The sequence below is a fragment of the Rhagoletis zephyria genome, unplaced genomic scaffold (genome assembly GCF_001687245.7).
Source record: "Rhagoletis zephyria isolate East Lansing unplaced genomic scaffold, Rhagoletis_zephyria_1.1 Rzeph_scaffold_04833, whole genome shotgun sequence".
NCBI classification, from domain to species: Eukaryota; Metazoa; Arthropoda; class Insecta; order Diptera; family Tephritidae; genus Rhagoletis; species Rhagoletis zephyria.
The window spans coordinates 5,340-23,164 of NW_016161916.1; the positions used below are offsets into that span (position 1 = coordinate 5,340).

Sequence of the window (17,825 nt, forward strand, 5' to 3'; positions counted from 1 at the left end):
CTCGGGACTTATCGATATAATAATCGATATTTCTATCGGTTTTGTAACCGATATTTTTGTCGAAATTTTTATCGATATTGTTATCGATTTCGCTATAGATATTTCGAAACTTATTAATATAAAAATCGACAATTTTATCGATTTTGCTATCGATATTTTCAATCATTTTGTTAAAGATATTGTTATTGATTTTGTTATCGATATCGTTATCGGTTTTTTTGTTCGATTATCTATCGATTTTGTTATGGAATATTTCTCGATTTTGAAATCGATACTTTTATCGATTTTGTTATCGATATTTTTATCGGTTTTTGTTATCGCTTATTAGTCGGGTTTGTTATCGATAATTTTATAGATTTTTTTATCGATAATTTCATAGATTTTCTAATCGATTTTGCTACCATTATTATCGACTTTGTTATCGATCTTGTCATCGATTTTGTTATCGATATCTTTATCGATTTTTTAATCGCAAAAATAGCGCTAACATTTGTTTTCCCATTTTTGTTGGCTTGTGTAATAAGTATTGTTAAATAGCCAATACCTGCACGTTTGCGCCGCCTTCAAACACCTTTCGAACTGTAAAACAATGACACGATTCTATTCTATGCATATCTATAATATGGGTATCGAATTTCAAACAAATCGGACCATAAATAAGATTTTGGAATAGATCGGTATCTGGTCGACCTATCAGAAAAAATATCCTATATGTTAATCGGGCCATAAATAAGACTTTTTCGAATAGATCGGCCCCTGGCCCACTTAACGGAAAAATGGATCCTAAATGCTTATCTAGGCAAAAGGCTACCAACGAACCAAATGCATTTTTTTAGCGTAGCTTGACCCCTGCGCCACTCCTTCTTCTAAACACGTTTCCAAAAAAGCAGCTCCCATTCGAATCGGTTATGAAACATAGGAGAAAATTGTTCCCAATTGATTCATGCTCCCAATGAATTTCACAATTATCCGAAATTTCCTAAGCTTTCGTCGAAAAGAATTCAAATTTTTCGCGTTCTTCCGGTTTTTCTGTGTTTTCCACTTAGAATTTTCTATTTTTCCATTCGAATGCCATTCCGAAGGAATTGCACACAAAATTCCATACAAAAAAGATCAAGTTTCGATTTTTCCAATTTCCCGGACTGTTTTCCCAAAATTTTCCAAAAAAGTTTTTAGCCCTATCGGCTCAACCGTTCTCAACTAATGAATTACTATAAATTTTTCACTCTATTTTTATATATATACATAATAAATTAATTATGTAATTTCATGAAATTTTCACACTTTTATGTTCATTTCCCTCGATTTCTGGTTTCTAGAGATGGTGATTNATTTTCCCGGACTGTTTTCCCAAAATTTTCCAAAAAAATTTTTAGCCGAATCGGCTCAACCGTTCTCAACTAATGAATTACTATAAATTTTTCACTCTATTTTTATATATATACATGATAAATTAATTATGTAATTTCATGAAATTTTTACACTTTTATGTTCATTTCCCTCGATTTCTGGTTTCTAGAGATGGTGATTTTCCACGATTGCCTAATTTTTTTAATATCTCGAATACCGAAAGAATTAATTGAATTTTTATTTTTTATTAAGTATGTATGTATGTAGATCGTTTTGGTGGAACGAATTCGAAGTTGGCAAATTAAATCATCGAACCCTTGTTAAGTACATTAGGGTTTGAACCGCAAAACCCACCCCTTGCGTGCGCTAATGTACACGTCAAAAGTATTCAAAAATGTCAAGTTTGGGTAAACAGGTGTTGGTGCATAGTATGTAGAAAGCGATCTCTCTTAAGGCCGGTCCACATAGAACTTTCGCGTTGCCTTTGGCGTTGGCGTTGGCTTGACAGTACGCACCTTAAAAGTATGCTTGCTACAATGAACGCTTGACAGCGAATGCTTGGGCCACTAAATTAACATACTAACGACAGATAAATTAATATTTCATATTAAAAACGATATTTCTTGCCCGCACTTGATTAAAAAGGAAAAATATTTCACATAATTATATTTATTTGCAACAGCTGACGAGCGACGCACGCGAAAAGTTGAGAGTTGTCCATCTTTTTGCTTTGTTTTGGCGTGGGCGTTGCCGAATTTCGGCTATGTGGACGGCTGCATTTGAATTCATGTATTCATAGTCAGCTGTTGAAACGACGCCAACGCCAACGCCAACGCCAACGCCAACGCAACGTCAAAGTTCTATGTGGACGGGCCGTTACTTCAATGGCACAAAGACAATCAGAACCTCTACTTCGTCTAAGTATACAGAGGGATTACATTGTTCATATATGTAGCTTGTATTAAGGAATATCGAGTATTTTGTCTAATTTTTATTAACGTCCAACATTTTTAAAGTTTGTAGGCATCTGAGCCTAATGACCCATTTAATCCCTTTTTCTTTGCCAAATTTTATGTCAGCATATATGTACATATACTTAGCTACTCGTCGTGACAGTTATAGGTCTCCTATTATGTGCACTCTTCGCGGAAGTAGTTTGGTCAACACGCGGCCATTGAAGACGTTGTACGCATAGCAATGAGATTGTGGACTTGAGAGCGCTGGTGACTCTTCATGCTAATGTTTCAAAACAATTGCATATGTGCATATAATAATAAATACTCGTAAATGCGAATTCGCTTTTTTGAAATTTATCGCATGCGTTGTTCAGGTACTAAACCAAAATTCGAAGCTAAAATTGAGGGAGGTAAAGCTGCGCTTGACACCTGACGGCTCCATTGATAAATGCACAATACGCAATACTTTTGATTGTGGCGATTACGAAATTTGGTAAAATGTCGCGTATTTGAAATTTATACGTACATGCTGGCAATTCAATTTAGGAATGTGCTTTACTTAGTATTGATATCTAATGCGTTTCTACAAATTTGGATGTAAATAAATAAACTTTCTTTTAATAAATATACAATATTCTTTTGGTTTCCTCTCTACTATTACTAATTTCATTGGTATCCTTTATTTCATTACAGTTTATTTCTCCAATGCACTTGCTAAGAAGTAGAAAAAATTAGAAGAGCATATAAGCTTTAATCCACAAAAATGAGCGCAATTGTGGGCGCGGCAACGGCGATAGGTGGCGCGGTTACCGCCGCCACAAGCAATAGCTGGTTTATACCGATGCTAGTAGCTGCCATAGCTTACTTTCAGTACGAAGAAATAATGGATCCAGAGTCCAGAGCGGAAGACTTGCCCACCGATGAAATACTAGAACGCTATGATTTCATAGTGATAGGGGCCGGTTCGGCGGGTGCAGTGGTGGCGAATCGGCTGACTGAGGTGGAGAACTGGAATGTGTTGCTTTTGGAAGCTGGCGGAGATGAGACTGAAATTTCGGATGTGCCGCTGATGGCGGGCTATCTGCAGTTGAGCAAAATGGACTGGAAGTACAAGACTGAACCAACGGGAAAATTTTGTTTAGGTGAGTTTCACATTTCTATAGCAAAACAATATTTATTTGCTCGTTGAAGTATTAAAGCAAGTTTTCCTCTTTCAATAGCTATGAATAATGCACGCTGTAATTGGCCGCGCGGCAAGGTGCTGGGTGGTTCTAGCGTACTGAACTATATGCTTTACTTGCGAGGCAGCAAAATCGACTATGACAACTGGGAGGCGCTGGGAAATCCAGGCTGGGGTTATCGCGATGCTTTGTATTACTTCAAAAAGTCTGAGGATAACACAAATCCCTACTTGGCCAGCACACCTTATCACTCCGCTGGCGGTTACTTGACGGTGGGTGAGGCTCCCTATCATACTCCATTGGCGGCTAGTTTCGTTGAAGCTGGCGTAGAAATGGGGTATGAAAATCGCGATTTAAATGGCGAGAAACAAGCCGGTTTTATGATAGCGCAGGGCACAACACGTCGCGGCAGCCGTTGCAGCAGTGCTAAAGCTTTTCTGCGGCCGGCGCGCTTGCGTTCTAATTTACACATATCGATGCACTCTCAAGTGACGCGCATCATGATCGACCCTGTAACGAAATTAGCCTTTGGCGTAGAATTTGTCAAGGATCAGCGCATATATCGCATACGCGCCACAAAAGAGGTAATCTTATCTGGTGGATCCGTTAACTCACCCCAACTGCTGATGTTGTCAGGTATAGGACCACGCAAAGAATTAGCCAAGCATCACATACCAGTCATTAAGGAGCTGAGTGTGGGAGAGAACCTGCAGGATCACATTGGCCTTGGTGGTCTAACATTCCTTGTCAATCAACCGGTTTCCATTGTGGAGAGTCGCTTTCATTCCATGTCGACTGTGCTGCAGTACGCCGTATTTGGTCAGGGACCACTTACCATTCTCGGTGGCGTTGAGGGTCTTGCTTTTGTGAACACAAAGTACGCCAATACTTCAATAGATTGGCCCGATATTGAGTTTCACTTCGTCTCTGGCTCCACAAATTCTGATGGCGGCTCGCAATTGCGCAAAGCTCACGGTCTCACCGACGCATTTTATCGCGCGGTGTTCGAGAAGATCAACAATCGGGACGCTTGGAGCATCATACCAATGTTACTGCGCCCACGAAGCATTGGCTCCATTAAGCTGCGCAGCAACAATCCTTTTGACTATCCATACATTTTTCCGAACTACTTGAGTGACGAGATCGATACGAAGACACTTATAGAGGGCGCCAAAATTGCGGTAGCGCTTTCGCGTACGAAAGCAATGCAGCGCTTCGGTTCACGCATTTCATCGATCAAATGGCTCGGCTGTCAACATTTGCAGATGTTCACTGATCCCTATTGGGAGTGCATGATACGCCACTATACGGTAACTATTTATCATCCGGTGGGTACGTGTAAAATGGGACCATATTGGGATCCTGAAGCCGTGGTCGATCCGCAGTTACGTGTATACGGCATACGCGGTTTGCGGGTGATCGATGCAAGTATTATGCCGAAATTGGTTAGTGCCAACACGAATGCACCGGTAATAATGATAGCGGAGAAGGGATCGGACATGATTAAGGAATTCTGGATTAAAAATACGATAATCTAATTGTGCAGGGGGAAGTGGAAGGGGGCTAGGTTAAGGTCTGCACTATTAAGTGTAGAATATTACCTTTTAATATTAAAGCGTTGAAATTCTGAAACATTTTGTAATTTATTTATTTATTTTCTGTATTTAAAAAATCAATTGTATGTAAATAGTGTAAGAAAAATTGAAATGTTTAGATAATAGCATGATGTAAAAAAAAATAATAAATTGTGTGTAATCTGAGTAGTACTGTTATTTCAGTTTTGGGCTTTTCAAGTTTTTTCTCCAATTTGAATGGTTACGAACATAAATATTATTTGAATTGATTCGTTCGTAGAAATTCGGATTCTCTGATAGCATGAAGAGGCGTCTCGTAAAATTCAGATGCTGTTCGGAGTCGGAACAAAAATTTCGGTCTACTTGTACAATAACATCACGAACTAAGACTACATACACAGGCCTGGGATGGTTTCCCCCTTAAAAAAACGAATTAACAATTTGGGTAGGTTTCAGATAGTGAGCTACGAAAATAATAATAATAAAAAAATCCAAACAAGAAAATCCCTTTTTTCATTTTTCATAGTGTTACCGCGTATTAGTTGGTTTTCTATGTGTATTTTTAACCAACTCTTAGGTTTTCAAATAAAAATTTCATTCTAACTAAATTAATTTTCGTTTTTGCATGAAAATTGTTAAATATTGTGAGATCAGGTCTCTCATTACACCGCCTGCGTTGTTTTCCCCTTAAAAAACTAATTAGCAATTTGGGTAGGTATAAGGTGCTAAGCAACCAAAAAACTAATAAAAAGAAAATTACTTTCATAATTTTTCTTGGCGTTACCGCTTATTACCAGTGTTAACATCGAAATTACACAAGTTTTTCTGATAGCTTCTTTAACGGTATTTTTAACTAATACTATTCGTTTCTAAGTAAAAATGCAATTTTAAATTAATTTAATTAAAATGTGCATGTCATCAATAAAAATAAATCTCGATATACTCAAAAAACAGAAATGTACTTTAATTTATTAATTATTGGAAGGGTGAGAAAAAAGTGAAATTTCGCAAGCCTGGGATGTTGATATCATTCAATTTATAGTCACCTTTAATTCAGTACATTTAGTCCGTTTTCCGCACCACGAAAATACTAAGTACTTCAAGCTTGGAAACACAAAATACGACTAACAATGCCTAGTGCCCAAAGATACACAACAACATAACTAATAAACCGGTACCAAATCGGATCCAAAGCACATACATATGTGCCGCAAGTACAATCTAACAAACCTTACTAAAGTAATAAGTTAATGGCACCCCAAATCATTCTCAACATGCTTGATATACCTCCAAAAAACTCCCCCTGGAGATTTCAAACGACAAAGGCCACAGTGCTATAAATCGTAGAGACTCTGCATAACTTACAACTATAATGTGGTAGCTGAATGACCACAGAACCTACTCACTAATTTTTAACTCGAATAATATTTTTTTTTTTTGTGAATGATCCTCCGCTCTCACTGAGTTAATCACATTAAATAGTGTATATCAGTACTGTTTTAGTGGAAGAGGACTTTTTTTGTAAAATGCGTTCGTTTTTGTTTCAAATCAATATGAGATTTGTCCAGCAGCTAAGAATAATATTCGCCGGTATTCGCTTTACTCTCCAAGTTAATCGATGTGAGTGAATCTGCCGTCATGACCTTGTTGGGCACAGTTACGGAGCGGCGTAAAAACTCGCTGAACATCGCCAGTTCTGATTTGGAAACCTAATAACCTTTTTTTTCTACCGAACATCAAAAAAAAACTGTGTGGACAACGATTTTCGATGCCAGAAGAAGGATTAGCGCGTTCAAAATATGTTTTTGAAGCTACCGCTTTCGGAGTGGCATTGGGGTGGTAAGAGCGAATATTGAAATGTGTTGATTACCTGTCTCATGAAGATTTATTAAAAAAAATAACACCGAAATACACCGTGTTTTCCTTGCTGGTTGCAATATTTTCGGAGCAGGCATTGCAGTGGAATAAACCTATAATATATATATGAGTAGGTATCGATACTTTGGATCCGATATTTTACAGTTATCTATCCTTTTTTCTTTCGATACAACTTCCAAGTAAAAGCACAGATACCTGCATGGTATCATTTTATCCCTAATGAAAAGTTTCTCGCAAGGCAAATACTACGTTGGAAGCTGAAATAACATTTTCGTAATTTAATTTTTTTTTAATAAAGAAGCATCGTATTGTATTATTTATTGTAAGCACACAAATTTCGTTGAGGTTTAAAAGAAACTTATTTGTGATGGAGGGAAATCAGTTTGATGTGAACGTAACGAGCAACAGTTTGACAACCGCTAATGATTTGACAGTTTGAAGGTAACTTTTTAGTAAAACAGTGGTACTGCACATAACGCTCTCACGTTATCTCATTTGCTTCGCATTGCTTTCCAANAATTTAATTTTTTTTTTAATAAAGAAGCATCGTATTGTATTATTTATTGTAAGCAAACAAATTTCGTTGAGGTTTAAAAGAAACTTATTTGTGATGGAGGGAAATCAGTTTGATGTGAACGAAACGAGCAACAGTTTGACAACCGCTAATGATTTCACAGTTTGAAGGTCACTTTTTAGTAAAACAGTGGTTCTGCACATAACGCTCTCACGTTATCTCATTTGCTTCGCATTGCTTTCCAAAAGCTATTTGTTGAAAAAGCTTTGTTTAATGTAAAAAGTACGTTAACAGCAGACGCTGATTAAAAAAGTTGATATGCTCTAAGTTGTTAACAAATGACCGCGTAAATGTTTTTATTCCGAAGTCATCGCTAAAAATATATGTATGTACATATAAACGTATGTAAAGTAAGTAGAATAGCTGCACTTAACCAAAATTTTTATAAATATTTTATAAATTTGACGGTAAATATTTAGAGTTTTAAATACGCTGCTATAAATGCTGTAGTCATTTTGTAAATAAACTGAAAGATATACATACATAAGTATGTACAAAAATAAAGAGATGACAGGTAGCGCGCAATATGTAGCAATAAGATAATAAGAGGGCGCTTACGCCGACGGTTGNTAATATTTTATAAACTTGACGGTAAATATTTAGAGTTTTAAATACGCTGCTATAAATGCTGTAGTCATTTTGTAAATAAACTGAAAAATATACATACAATGTATATACTTATGAGTGTACAAAAATAAAGAGATGACAGGTAGGGCGCAATATGTAGCAATAAGATAATAAGAGGGCGCTTACGCCGACGGTTGCAGCGCAAACATGTCGTGCTGATACGATAATCTGCTAAAAATAAGTACAATAAAAAAGTCTTTCATAAATTAACAAAAAAAAGGCTTTTTTGTTTGTAATCATTGTGAGATTGAAAAAATAAATTTCCACACATTTCACTGCCTTTCCGCGTTGCTGTCAAAAAATGCGATCTTAGTTGAACCTCAGCAGTCTGATTACACGCCTCGATATGATATTAAGTGCTGGCTTTTCACAATGTCGTCTCTTCATTTTGGGTAATTTATATACTTTACGCTAAATTAGATTTCAAATTTAGAGCAATATTAAGTTTCCTTTAACAGCAACCGTTTTGGTAGCACTCGCAGTGCTCGCGTTTATTGGCGGCACAACATTGGCTAGCGTAAGCAACGCTAATTCTGCTACGACAGCGTCACGTGCAGGTTGCGCCACCTCGGAAATGGGAAGTGCTGAAGGGCTCATTAGTAGCCTGTTTGCTACGATAAATTCAGCCAAGTGTGAACTGACCCGAGCTGATCAATGGCCGGCGGACTTTGCGGATCAAGTGCTCAAAAACGGTTTAGACGAGTATGACTTCATTATTGTAGGGGCAGGTACAGCGGGCTCAGTGGTTGCTAGTCGGCTTACCGAAAATCCGCGCATTAAAGTGCTGCTGCTCGAAGCAGGTGCTGATCCGCCGATAGAGTCGGAGGTGGGTATGTCACGAAGAAAATCTGTCATGAACACGGAAACTGAACAACCTGGTTATAATCTTTTACCAGCAATTTAATCTATTTTATTCTACTCTCTTCGCAGATCTTCACATTGAGCTCCAGGCTACATGGCAGCATATATGCATGGACTGACTATGCTGAACCCAACCCCAATTGCTGTCAGGGCATGCGGAGGGGTCGCTGCTATTGGCCGCGAGGCAAGATGATTGGCGGCTCTGGTTCGATGAGTGGAAATATTTTCTTGCTCGGCAATCAACAAGATTTTGATCGTTGGCAGCAGTTAGGATGCGAGGAATGGTCGTGGGATGAGATGCAGTTTTTCTACGAAAAGGCATCAATGAATGAGTCGTCTGCACAGCCAGTAGGCGAGTTAGTATTGAACTATTTTGAATCTCTAAAAGAGCACAATGAGCTTGCTCAGCTCATATTCAACGCCAGTCGCGAGCTGGGACTACCGTATATATCGGATTTGGCAAAGGGTACACGTGTTGGTTACACGAAGGCTATACCAGCGAACATTGCACGCGGCAGACGCATGAGCGTAGCAAAAACTTATTTGGGACAAGTAGCGAATTATCGCCAAAACCTTAATGTTATTAAGAACGCCTTGGTTACAAAGATACTCTTCTCAGCAGACAAAAGCCAAGCTATTGGCGTTGAATTCTTGCTGAGTGGTCGCCATCGCTTGAGCGCGCTTGTGCGCAGTGAGGTACTTATAGCAGCTGGCGCCATTAACTCACCTCAGCTATTACTACTGTCCGGCATTGGACCACGTGAGCACCTAACCGAATTGGGTATACCTCCGCTTGCAGATTTGCCGGTTGGCTATAACCTGCAAGATCATGGCATGTTGCCTTTGTTATTAAGTTTTGAACGTGAAATTGAAACTTCACCTGGCCTCAGCGATCCACAAAGCATTTCTGATTACTTTTTGCACCAAACAGGTCCACTTGCTGCTGGCGTCAGCATTATGGGTTTCATCAACACTAATGCTAGCAACAGTAGCTCATATCCAGACCTACATTTGGTCTCGCACACAATCATACCTCCAGGTGAAGCCTATAGCCTTCAATTCCTGCAGCTGCGCGATGAAATTGTCGCTGGTATTATGCGTGAAGCTAGCAATCGTAGCCTTTTGCAAATTTACGGTTCATTACTGCGTCCGCAATCGCGCGGCAGGGTGCTTCTGCGCTCAGCCGATCCTCAAGCACCTCCACGCATATACAACAACTATGCCAGCGAGCGCGCTGATCAGCTAACATTATTGAGTTATGTACGCTTTGTGCAGCGTATGTGTGCCACTACGGCATTTAGACACTTTGGCTTGAAGTTGCTACATGTGCCTATTGAGGAATGCGATCTACTCGCATACGACTCGGATGCCTATTGGCTATGTTATGTGAAATTTTTGTATATTGGCGCTTGGCATCCGGTGGGTACGTGTCGGATGGGCGCCGACGCGAACCGTCATACTGTAGTAGATCAACGGCTTCGCGTGGGAGGTGTGAACGGGTTGCGCGTGGTGGATGCAAGTATAATGCCAGCAATAACGAGTGGTAACACCAATGGCCCAACAACGATTATCGCCGAAAAGGCAGCAACTATGATCGAAGAGGATTGGAATCAAGAGCTAGCGTGATTGTGGGTGGTGATGAGATTCTAAGAATTTAGTTAGGATACGAATAAAAGTATTAACAAGTAATTTTTAAGCAAACAACAAACCCGACTTCAATTATGATATAAACATATATCATATATCATATCGGATCTAAACCAGATTAGTATGGGACCACCTCTGAGACACTACCTTTCCGCAAAAAGAATTATCGAATCGGTGACGTGGTCCAAAGTTATGCGGTTACATACATAAAAAAAAAATATCCCGACGATCTTATAACCTTCTCTTTTTTTGGAAGTCGGTTAAAAACTATATTAGAAAACGTGTACATATCGTATTTAGTTTTGCCCCTATGAGTATTTGCTTTTTACCAATTTTATGTGCTGCATTTTATTTACAATATATTGTAGACATTTTAATCACTACTAATTTATTGATATTTGTAGAAGTATTTAAAAAACAATAGACTACGGGCGTGATTCTAATCGCTATCTAATTTCAAATTATTTATCCAGGGATCCAGATTAAAGGGGCAATTCAGATTTTCTAAAATACTACAATGCCGCCCTAGTCATCTATATGTAATTTAGCTGGTAGGCGCTAGAAATATTGCTTTTGAATGTTTCTAGATGAAATACTTTTCGCCTTTACTCTCATGTTGTGCATCCACCCTGGAATCCTCGGACTATGTCGCCAGAATTTATGCGATGTACGTAGATTAGTACACAACATTAGTCTTGGATGCCATTTAACGACGCCCAGATGAGTATTTGTATAGAAAAATCCGTCAAATAATTTTAGGTACCTTATTACGATTTATTAAAATAAAACACGATAAGAAAAATTATTAAATTAAAAATTACACATATGAACTAGACCTATTTTAAAAGAATGTTACCACTCTTCAGTTTCGCTTTAGATATTGCTAACAGTAGTCATCACAATCACATTTCAGTATCAAGTAATACACATTTAGGATTCTGTAGTGGCCGAGAAAACGGATTATTCTCACAAATCGAAAATTTTTTCATTCTCATTCGAATTTTAATTGGTATTTGAAAATAATTATACATACAAACATATATCTATTCGATGCTATGTCATTGCACTTTTAATAAAAAATTAAAAATGCATTGTTTAAAAGGCATTTTTTTTACCTCGCTTTTATTAGCTTGGGATGTAACTATATAATATTGATGCGCCTAAAAGATGCAGCGATTTCCATTCGCAAGCTAAATACCTGATGACAGTACGAATTGGAATTGTCTTAAATTTCCATTCTCAAAATAACCTGGTGACAGTACGAATGGAAATTATGGAACGTGAGTTTTTAGCATTTTAAACAATAATTTTTGAAATAGGGCGTTCTTGAAAAGTTTTTTTGAGATAGGGCGTTTTCGAAATGAACTGAAATAGGTCGATCTTCAGCAGTCGATTTCGCATTGAGTTGAAATTTGGTACGAATTTATTGAGCTAACTTGACTTGACTGAGCAAAAAATGTGTTTTTTTTTTAATTTCCTTTAAATCTCTTAAAAACACAAATAACCTTAATGCCAAATATATCAAAATATAGGTATAGAGGCAAGCTATCTTTAAAAAAATTTAGCCAAAAAAGATGGCTTTTTGGAAAAAAAAAAAATTATTTATTTTTTATGAAAAGTGCAATGATATCAATATTTTTTTTGTTAAACAAAAGATTAAAAGCGGCCGATCGAAGGAACATCAGCTATAGCATCGAATAGATATATCATTATTTTTAAATACAAATTAAAATTCGAATTAGATTTTTTTTTTTGATTTATTTTTCAAAAGTGCATGAAACGTGTAATTTTGATGATATCGACAAATAAAAAAAACGTATGCCGTTATTTTCCGAGTAGAATTATATACTAAGATTTCAAGTGATTCGGAGAAATAGGTGCAGTCGGCTTGCATGATTTGAGATGACACTGATCATTGACCTTCAGTTTATTCAAAAATAATTACTGCTATTATGAATGGAGACAGCAAAGTTACCCGAATGCATTTAAGGTTGTTGGCTAGTTCATTAAACAAATCGTTTAATACATTCCTAAAAAACATCACGGATGGTGTGTGGAGTAGGAAGTGATCTATTGGATGGCGTACGGATGCAGCTATAGAGTGGTTGCTGGGTGATTTGGCTTGAGTCATTACCAGGGCCGAAAAGTTTTAAGCTTTTGCTTGGAATTGCTTATTTTGCTTGTTCAGGGTATCCAAGCTTAATTTTAAAGATCATGCCACCAGTGTCACCATTGCCACCAATGTTACCAGTGTCATCAGTGCAACCAGTGTCGTCATTGTCACCAGTGTCGCCAGTGTGGCCATATTATTTTATATAGAAAAGCGCCGCACTATAGGCAAAACACGAGTTTTTTAATGCAGAGTCTGTCATATATGAAACGCTTTTTAACCCTTTCAAGGCAGAGGAAAAAACTTCTCAATATGCTTTTGAACGTGCTTTTTCTCATCTTGACGTAGATATTAATCGTAGAAAAATTTTCCATAGTAAAATAATACTAAAAAAAAATAAATATAAAAAAATAAAAATATTAAAAATAAAAATAAACAAGTAATTTTTAGCAACAAAAAACCGACTTAAACTCTCATAAAAAAAATATATATATATATATATCTCATGATCCACTGATCGGATCTTAACCAGATTAGTATGGGACCACCTCTGAGATACTAGCTTTCCGATGCAAAAATCGGATCGTCGATATCGAAATCGGTTGACGTGGTCCAAAGTTATGCGGTAACATACATAAAAAAAAATAAATAAAAAAATATTCCGACTCCTTTTTTGGAAGTCGGTTAATAAAGAGTGCGTTGAAAACATATTGGGAACTATTTTGAATCTGCCTTGAAAGAGTTAAAAAGCGTTTCATATATGACAGACTCTGCATTAAAGGGTTAAATGCTGAACTTTCGTAAAGATATCGCCCAGTATAACCATTTTTGTTATTAAAATTTTTTTGTGAAAGCTGATAGTGTACGAGTTATTAGAGTTTAAAGGAAGCTTTTCTTTTTCCATTCTGGCCACCCGGGTACAGTATGCAACGTCCCAAAAATCGAGACTTAAGATAAAATAAAGAGAAATCTTTCAGAAACAGTGCTAATGGTGTATTAAATATTGTGTTATCTAATAGAATGGGAAAATCCAAAATTTCAAAAAAAGTGACATTTTGAACGGTATTTTGAGGGTTAAGTTATTGTTGTTGTAACTTCTCTATAGTTTTCCTACATTATATGATCATTTATCTTCACGATAAAAAAAAAATTAATTCCATTATCTCTTTTATAACCGAAGATCTACGATTTAAAAGAAAAACTCGTGTTTTGCCTATAGTGCGCCGCAGACGAAATCGGCCGCTTTTTATCCTTTTTAATATTTATAATTTTTTTGTTATAACACTGTGAAACACGCGAACCTCAGTGACTATTGTGTACAGAACCATGTTGAAGCTCTTATGAAGCGTAGGATCGGTTTTATTCCTAAACCGGATAGTTCCGTGAGAGAGCCGAAAAAGTGCCGACCTAGAAAACCCGCTCTGCTCTTACTTAAATCCGGGCAGCTACAGAAAAACTGCTTCTTTTTCTTACTTGTCTCTGCAACTTCTGCAATATTCATGGGAGAATATATATGTATATAATCTCGAAGCGTGCCCACCAAATAGCAAATGACCGGTTAAACAAGCCATGACCATCGAAATGTCCTCCCTTGACAGGTTTTTTCCCAGCAATTTGCGACCAAGTTATGATGATGTTATTTCTAATCTTTAATTTGCTGGTTGTCATGGGTATCCCAATCTCACCTCTGCTTTCACACAGTGGAAGACTGGTACCTTTCTTGGCTAGCTTATCAGCTCTTCGATTTCCGTCAATATCTGTATGCCCCGGGACCCATATGAGGCTGACCTAGAAGACGGTGTTAATATCGTTTAGAGGCTGCCACGTATTCCTGTGCAACCTTTGATCTTAGTATTACCGCGTTCATTGATTTGATGGCCGCCTGGCTATCCGAGAAGATATGAATCGCAGTCTTCGTTACAGCATGTGTATGAAGGTATACAGCCACCTCTTTTACAGCTAGAAATTCTGCTTGATACACACTGCAGCGGTGCGGAATTCGGGCAGATAGTTCCAGTCCAAATTCTTAAAAAAAAAAATCACCAAACCCAGTTGTCTAGCTTGGATCCATCCGTGTAAACATTTATTTCCCCCTTCTCCACGGTTTTGGTGTTTGTCACTCTCTACTTGACGGGATGTTTGTCTTGGAGAGCCTGTCGAAGGTGGGTTTAGGGGCGGAGTAGCCGATTTCTTGGTTATAACTACCTATAGTGTGAATGTGTGTCTGTTTATATTGTTACGATAATCCTAGTTTATTTGACGGATTTCCCAAAATCCCTCAGATCGTATCGCTGGATTGTTAAATAACACTCATCATAACAAAATTACAGTACAATTAATTTTATTGTACAACAAACACTTTACAATAGTTGTTTATGCAATAACAACAATTAACAATACTTGTTAAGGCAATTAAAATACTTTATAAAACTTGCTAACACAACTGAACCTTGCTTGCTAAATCGCAACTGACTTGTCTTGTAGCTTGCTAATTTGTAACTGACTTGCGCTGTAGTAGCGGCCTTATCTACCTGCGCTCGCGCTCATGGCAACTCTAGAACGTTCTGCCGTCTATCGCTCATTCTCTCGCTGTTCGCGTTATTCATCCACTTGACGTTTCGCGCAGTCGAATATTCTACGTCGTTCCGCGAACATTCTGCCATTTTCTTGTTGTTCGCTTCGCGTTGCCGTAATATTCGCCACACTGCCCTCGACCTAAGTCTCATTGTCCCGAACACACTCACTTGCTGTACCAAATGCTGCAAGCCTTTCCAATTGGACCACCTTCATCTTGGTTCTCGGTCTCCCAATGGGCAGGATTCGATACACTACGTCATTCAGCTGTTCGACCATATTATACCAACCTTTGCAGTTACGTTGTTGTTTGAGGTGAAGCCTTGCTTCCGCTGAAGCTTGAACAACAACGCCAAATCGCCTTCCTGGATACTCTCTCGGCTCGATGCGCTATTGGATATTACTTCCGGCTTATCTCCTCCGGGAGTGCACCATCTCACATGGCCGTGCTTCTGCCGGCCACCGGTGGTGACCAGACCATGTCTCTTCTCATGCGCACCCTTTTCGCCAGATTTACGCCGCCTCTGTGGCCATGACTAGGCTTCGAGCTGCACTGCGTTTAGCACATCTTGCTAAAGCTGAAACTTGGCTAGTGTTTCTGCCTCTCGCTATTCCACCGTCAATTTTATTGACCGGATATGTATAATCTCATCCCTGGCCTCAGGTTTTAATGCTTGCCTTTGCATCCTCTGCCGACCACGACCTTTTCCTGGACATTTCGAAGCGCACTCACTGCTTCCACAGCCGCCTTTATTTCCGGCCACCGGCGTATCACCACTGGAACGTGGTTTAGTGGCTTTCTTCCCGCCTGGAAACACTGCCTGGCTTGCCATAACCACTTCCTTGTGACGACTTCGTCTTTTTCTCCGGGTTGGCGAAACAGGTATGATTTTCCTGTACAGCTGAACTGCTTCCTTCTCCTGTTGGGTCTCCATCACTGCCAACCTCTGTCCAACTAACCGCTTCCGTTGCTGGTGGGTTCTTCGGCACTTCCTCTAAGACCAACCATCTGTTGCAGTACTGGTTGTTGTTACCATCCCTAAGTGGCACCTTCCTCTCGCGGTATGTCAGGATCATTCCCAGGAAGTCCACGCCGATGATGACTTCATTTACAATGTCTGCTACTATAAACTTGGTGTACGAGGCCACACCCCCGATTGTTACCTCACATGGTACTTCTCCTAAATCTTGGGTGCGCTCACCAGTTGCAGTCCACAACTCTTCTCCAGGCGATGCTTTTACTTAAAATTTCAGACCTTTTACTTAAATTTGTTTGAATAAATCCAGTAAAAGGTGTGAAATTTTAAGAAAAAGCAATTGCTTATTTTTTATTCACAAGGCCCATTTTTCTGAAAAAGTTTCACAACTATTCTAGTAATGTAAGGAAAACATTCAGCCTCATTGCGTAAGTTGTAAATTAGGCTGAATTGTACGACTCGATAACATTAGCATTGTCTACTGCCATGCTGAAATAAGTAAACGACGAAAATCGTCGAAAACTATGCAGTGCAGCCAAGTTTTCCATTTTAAACACTAGTCGAGTGGAAATTTTAGGCAATGACGTTAAATTTTCGATACGATTCGACTCTCGAAAAATGACTTGCTTTCGGCACGACTCTCACAATGAGGCTGACTATCTATATCAATACGACAGTATACAACACTTTATGAACTCCCCCATTATCATTGGGTAAGTAGTATGAACCTGCCAAGTTGAGTCAAAAGTTTTGTTTCTAAAACTAGTGAAAATAATTCCTCGATTTTCTAGCAGTTATTATTGGTTGGTGCTGTTGCACTTTTTGACTCAAGGCACTGCTTATTTCGAGCTTAATAATTTTCTTCTTCCAGAATTTTGCACTTTTCCCAGCGGTTGATTTGTAGTTGAATCACTGAGCCCCCTCGTTATTCAGTTCAAACTTTCAGGGTGTCAAAAAACGATTGTAGTTTTGAAAACTCACCTGAAATGAGAAAGAAAAACCTGTCATTTATGTGCAAAACATTAAAGAAAAAACACATAAATAAAGAGTAAGAGCGTACTAGTTGTTTAATGTGATAATGAGCGACAGAAGTTCTGTAGAAAAATAGTATGTATTAATCAACTGTTGTCGATATACATATACATAATTCAACAAAAGTGAGCCCCAACACATTGCCCTTAAAATTGTATAAGGCCCAATAAAAATTGCCATCACATGCACTTTTGTACTTTTCCTCAAAGAGGTTACTTTAAAATTTTGTTTTACTGTATTATTGTATTTTTTTATTTGTTTTATTTCCCCGATGATTGGCAACAATCGCAGAAAAATTAAAGAATCGGGTCAGCAAAACTTGATCGAATAGCTTTTCCAGCCAAACATGCCATGGCTTAGTCTACTTTAAAGCACAGTACAATTTATTCTTCAGCCCGAGACGGTTTTGACGCGCGGAAATTATCAAACAACTAATTTCCACTCCTCTCTTCTTGTGTGCGCGCTTTCGCTAGTTGATTGTGAA

At 38.3% G+C, this 17,825-nt stretch overlaps 2 protein-coding genes across 2 annotated transcripts; both read left to right on the plus strand.

Annotated features, from left to right (window-relative positions):
* The first annotated feature begins 3,005 nt into the window (after window positions 1-3,005).
* On the plus strand, window positions 3,006-5,925 carry LOC108371260 (glucose dehydrogenase [FAD, quinone]). Its single transcript, XM_017626779.1, has 2 exons — window positions 3,006-3,448; window positions 3,527-5,925. Exons 1-2 carry the CDS (start codon window positions 3,070-3,072, stop codon window positions 5,023-5,025), a joined length of 1,878 nt encoding a protein of 625 aa, XP_017482268.1. The 5' UTR covers window positions 3,006-3,069; the 3' UTR covers window positions 5,026-5,925.
* A 2,516-nt stretch (window positions 5,926-8,441) lies between these two features.
* On the plus strand, window positions 8,442-10,748 carry LOC108371258 (glucose dehydrogenase [FAD, quinone]-like). The gene is made up of 3 exons (XM_017626776.1): window positions 8,442-8,532; window positions 8,599-8,966; window positions 9,071-10,748. The coding sequence occupies exons 1-3, from the start codon at window positions 8,487-8,489 to the stop codon at window positions 10,625-10,627; spliced, it is 1,971 nt and encodes a 656-aa protein (XP_017482265.1). The 5' UTR covers window positions 8,442-8,486; the 3' UTR covers window positions 10,628-10,748.
* The last annotated feature ends 7,077 nt before the right edge of the window (window positions 10,749-17,825 follow it).